The following is a 2,845-nucleotide window of genomic DNA, read 5'->3' on the forward strand; positions in this document are numbered from 1 at the left end:
CAATAATTAATAATATGATTACATGTATAATAATTTTGTATTTTTATTTAAATAAGTTGAATATTATAAAATAAAAATAAATACATAATTATACTAAATAATTTCTTTAAATAATAAAAATCTCAGTGCAGGACTTATGTAGCAAAAGGCATCCAAGCTTTTCAAATATGACAAAGGTTGCACTCCCTGAGGAATCAATAACTTTCACCTTAATTCTATACCTATTTTTATAATATATACAAATGAAATAATCAACATAAACCTCATACCAACACTATAACTTCAATGAAAACAAATCAACATGCTTTAAAGACTTTTCACAATAGTATGACCCAAACTTCAGAACAACTTCAATGCCACATCTACATTGAGCAACAAACCAATCAGATCCACCAATCACTCCCATAATTGTACCATACACAGCATAATCACCATCCTAAAAGAAAAGTAACAATGTTTTTCACCAGTATTCATAACAGTAACATCTTGAGCAAATGTACAATCTGAACCGGGGGAAACCTGCAACCATTTTGGAATCAATTCAGTAACATTATGTCACTGAGCATCTATATCACATGACTTTGGAATTTGACCATGCTTCGACCTTGTTTTCTTTACAAATTAGTTTTTCCGACGCCTTATCAAAGTACATTCAATACTTGAAAATTAAGAAAAGGAATTGAAAAACTAACACCAAGATTATATCGTGCAATTTATATAGGGAATGCAATACTTACATCATAAAGTGTATCGCCAAGCTTCAGTTTGATAGCACCACTCTTGTATACAGGCATTTTGCCCATGAGGCCAGGTGGTAGTTCATTCAACTTACACGGCTTCACTTTTTTCATGGATCCTTGAGGTTTAGAAGAGCTCTCACTACCATCTTGGCTTCCAAAAGAAGCTGATCCTTTAATCGCTGGCAAAGCAGCTGGTAACTGGATCAAGAACACACTTGTCTCTGGGTTTTCCTTCTACCATCAAATTGCTCGTCAGAAAAATACTATAATCATTAATAAATTCAATTTCATAAGTTTCAGTTCACTTACCAAAAGGCCAAGCTCCTTTGCTGGATTTGTTGAATTTTCATTTAAGGTTCTGGATTCTGCAGCCTCCCCAAATTCCTCTTCATCAAGGAGTTCTATCAAAACAATATGCATAGGTAAAGCCTCTTGATATGCATCGTGATAGCGAAATAAATTCGTGACACTAGTGGAAGCGAAAAATATATTTCAACGAATAGTTGATTCATAATACTATTGATATATGAATGTAGGCATGTAACTTAAGTAAAACCTCGGGATTCTTAGAAATTGTTTTACTAAACAGACTAGTTGTTGATAAAAAAATTCCAATCATACATAAGATTCCATCAATTGTAATTTACTAAATTTCTTTTCTTTCTCCAAACATGGTGTTTGGAATGTACCTGGGTTTCCTGAATAAGGCCTCCTCAATGGGAGTGTAACAGGATAATTACTGTAATAGTCCTGTAATTCAACAGGCACGCACAATTACACCACCAAATACATCAGATACATTCACAGAGGAAACAAAGAAAAAAGTACATAAGTCTGCAACTTCATGCACTCAGTGCACTTACCCATGGTTCTTTGTATTCTTTCTCTCTCACACCTATGGTTAAAGCATCAACAAAATATGATTAATGTAAGGAAGTTTCTTGCAGCAAAGTGCAAAACAAAAACTTGTAAGCAAACTACTAAATTGAAATGCATTGGTGGTAGCATACCACTGAATGCAGAATTGTCACTGCCACTGCTGGGATTGCGATATGGCTTGAAGGATGTTGCTTCGCCTCCACAACCAAAGGCAATCTATGAAGCTGACACTACAAATGACAAAGATAAAAATACAGTTTTAGAAAACAAAAAGAATAATGCTACCCCTGCTTTAGGGAAAATGAAATTATATCAGCCATCGTTATATCAAATATGTGATCTCCACTCTCAACATAGACAAACTAGATGCTTCATAGTAAATATTCAAACTGATCAAGTTCAATTTTAATTTTAATTATTGTAGTGCTAGGAACTTACATAGGAATTACAGAATCATTTGTGAGAGTAAAGCTAAATCTCAGCAGATAAAACTTGTTTTGAGTTCAAATGAAAAGTAAAAAATTTTCCCCTAAGAAGGAATTATTTTGATTTTTAGTAGTAGCTTTTCATATGTCTTGCAAATATATTCTATAATTGCTGGTCCCTATCGAATAAACACAAAATCCCATACAAAGATAATGAAGTACAGGAGTAGCAACATTGACTCTGCTACATGAATAGATGTCTCTCTACAACTTCTGGTACAGATTACAATGTTAGTCTCCATGCTTATTTTATAAGTAAATCCAGCATTATTAATTTAAATGATTGAAACAATTGCGTGGACTGTCAGTTTCTTAACAAATTCATAGAAAATCAGAACCGGTTTTCATCATGAGCACAAAACAATCAAACACAGCTTAACATGATGGAAGCAGGAAATGAATGCTTAAAATACAAAAAGTTAAAGAAACTGGGATCAAAGAGCTTCAAAATCAAGAGGAGTAACATATTAAACCTTTTTTCTCAACCTTGTGCCTGCCATTCATGGCACTTTCCTGAAACAAAGATCACGAAAATATCAACAAGAGAATTTCAAGTCAGAGAAAATCGAGTAATCCAATGTCAATCATATAACACACGTTGAAGCACCGAAGCAAATCCTTGGCCTGTTCCGCATCATGATCCTTGGCCAGAGTAGTCCATAAACCAACAACCCCTTAACCCAGCAGCCACAGTACCTGAAAACCTAAAAATAATTGGGAAACATCAAAACCAAAAACAAA

The 2,845-nt window shown here is 33.9% G+C and overlaps 1 protein-coding gene across 1 annotated transcript in view; it reads right to left on the reverse strand.

Moving 5' to 3' along the window:
* Positions 1-2,346, reverse strand: part of LOC127740543 (uncharacterized) — a 46,438-nt gene extending 44,092 nt beyond the window's left edge. Inside the window, exons 1-7 of the mRNA XM_052251579.1 lie at positions 2,332-2,346; positions 1,751-1,835; positions 1,604-1,635; positions 1,430-1,490; positions 1,050-1,141; positions 738-974; positions 422-519 (exon numbers count right to left, since the gene is read on the reverse strand). Coding sequence (XP_052107539.1) covers positions 422-519; positions 738-974; positions 1,050-1,141; positions 1,430-1,490; positions 1,604-1,635; positions 1,751-1,835; positions 2,332-2,346 — 620 coding nt within the window. The remainder of the gene's footprint in view (positions 1-421; positions 520-737; positions 975-1,049; positions 1,142-1,429; positions 1,491-1,603; positions 1,636-1,750; positions 1,836-2,331) is intronic.
* Positions 2,347-2,845: the final 499 nt, after the last annotated feature.

This window comes from Arachis duranensis, chromosome 7, assembly GCF_000817695.3.
Source record: "Arachis duranensis cultivar V14167 chromosome 7, aradu.V14167.gnm2.J7QH, whole genome shotgun sequence".
Taxonomy (NCBI): domain Eukaryota; kingdom Viridiplantae; phylum Streptophyta; class Magnoliopsida; order Fabales; family Fabaceae; genus Arachis; species Arachis duranensis.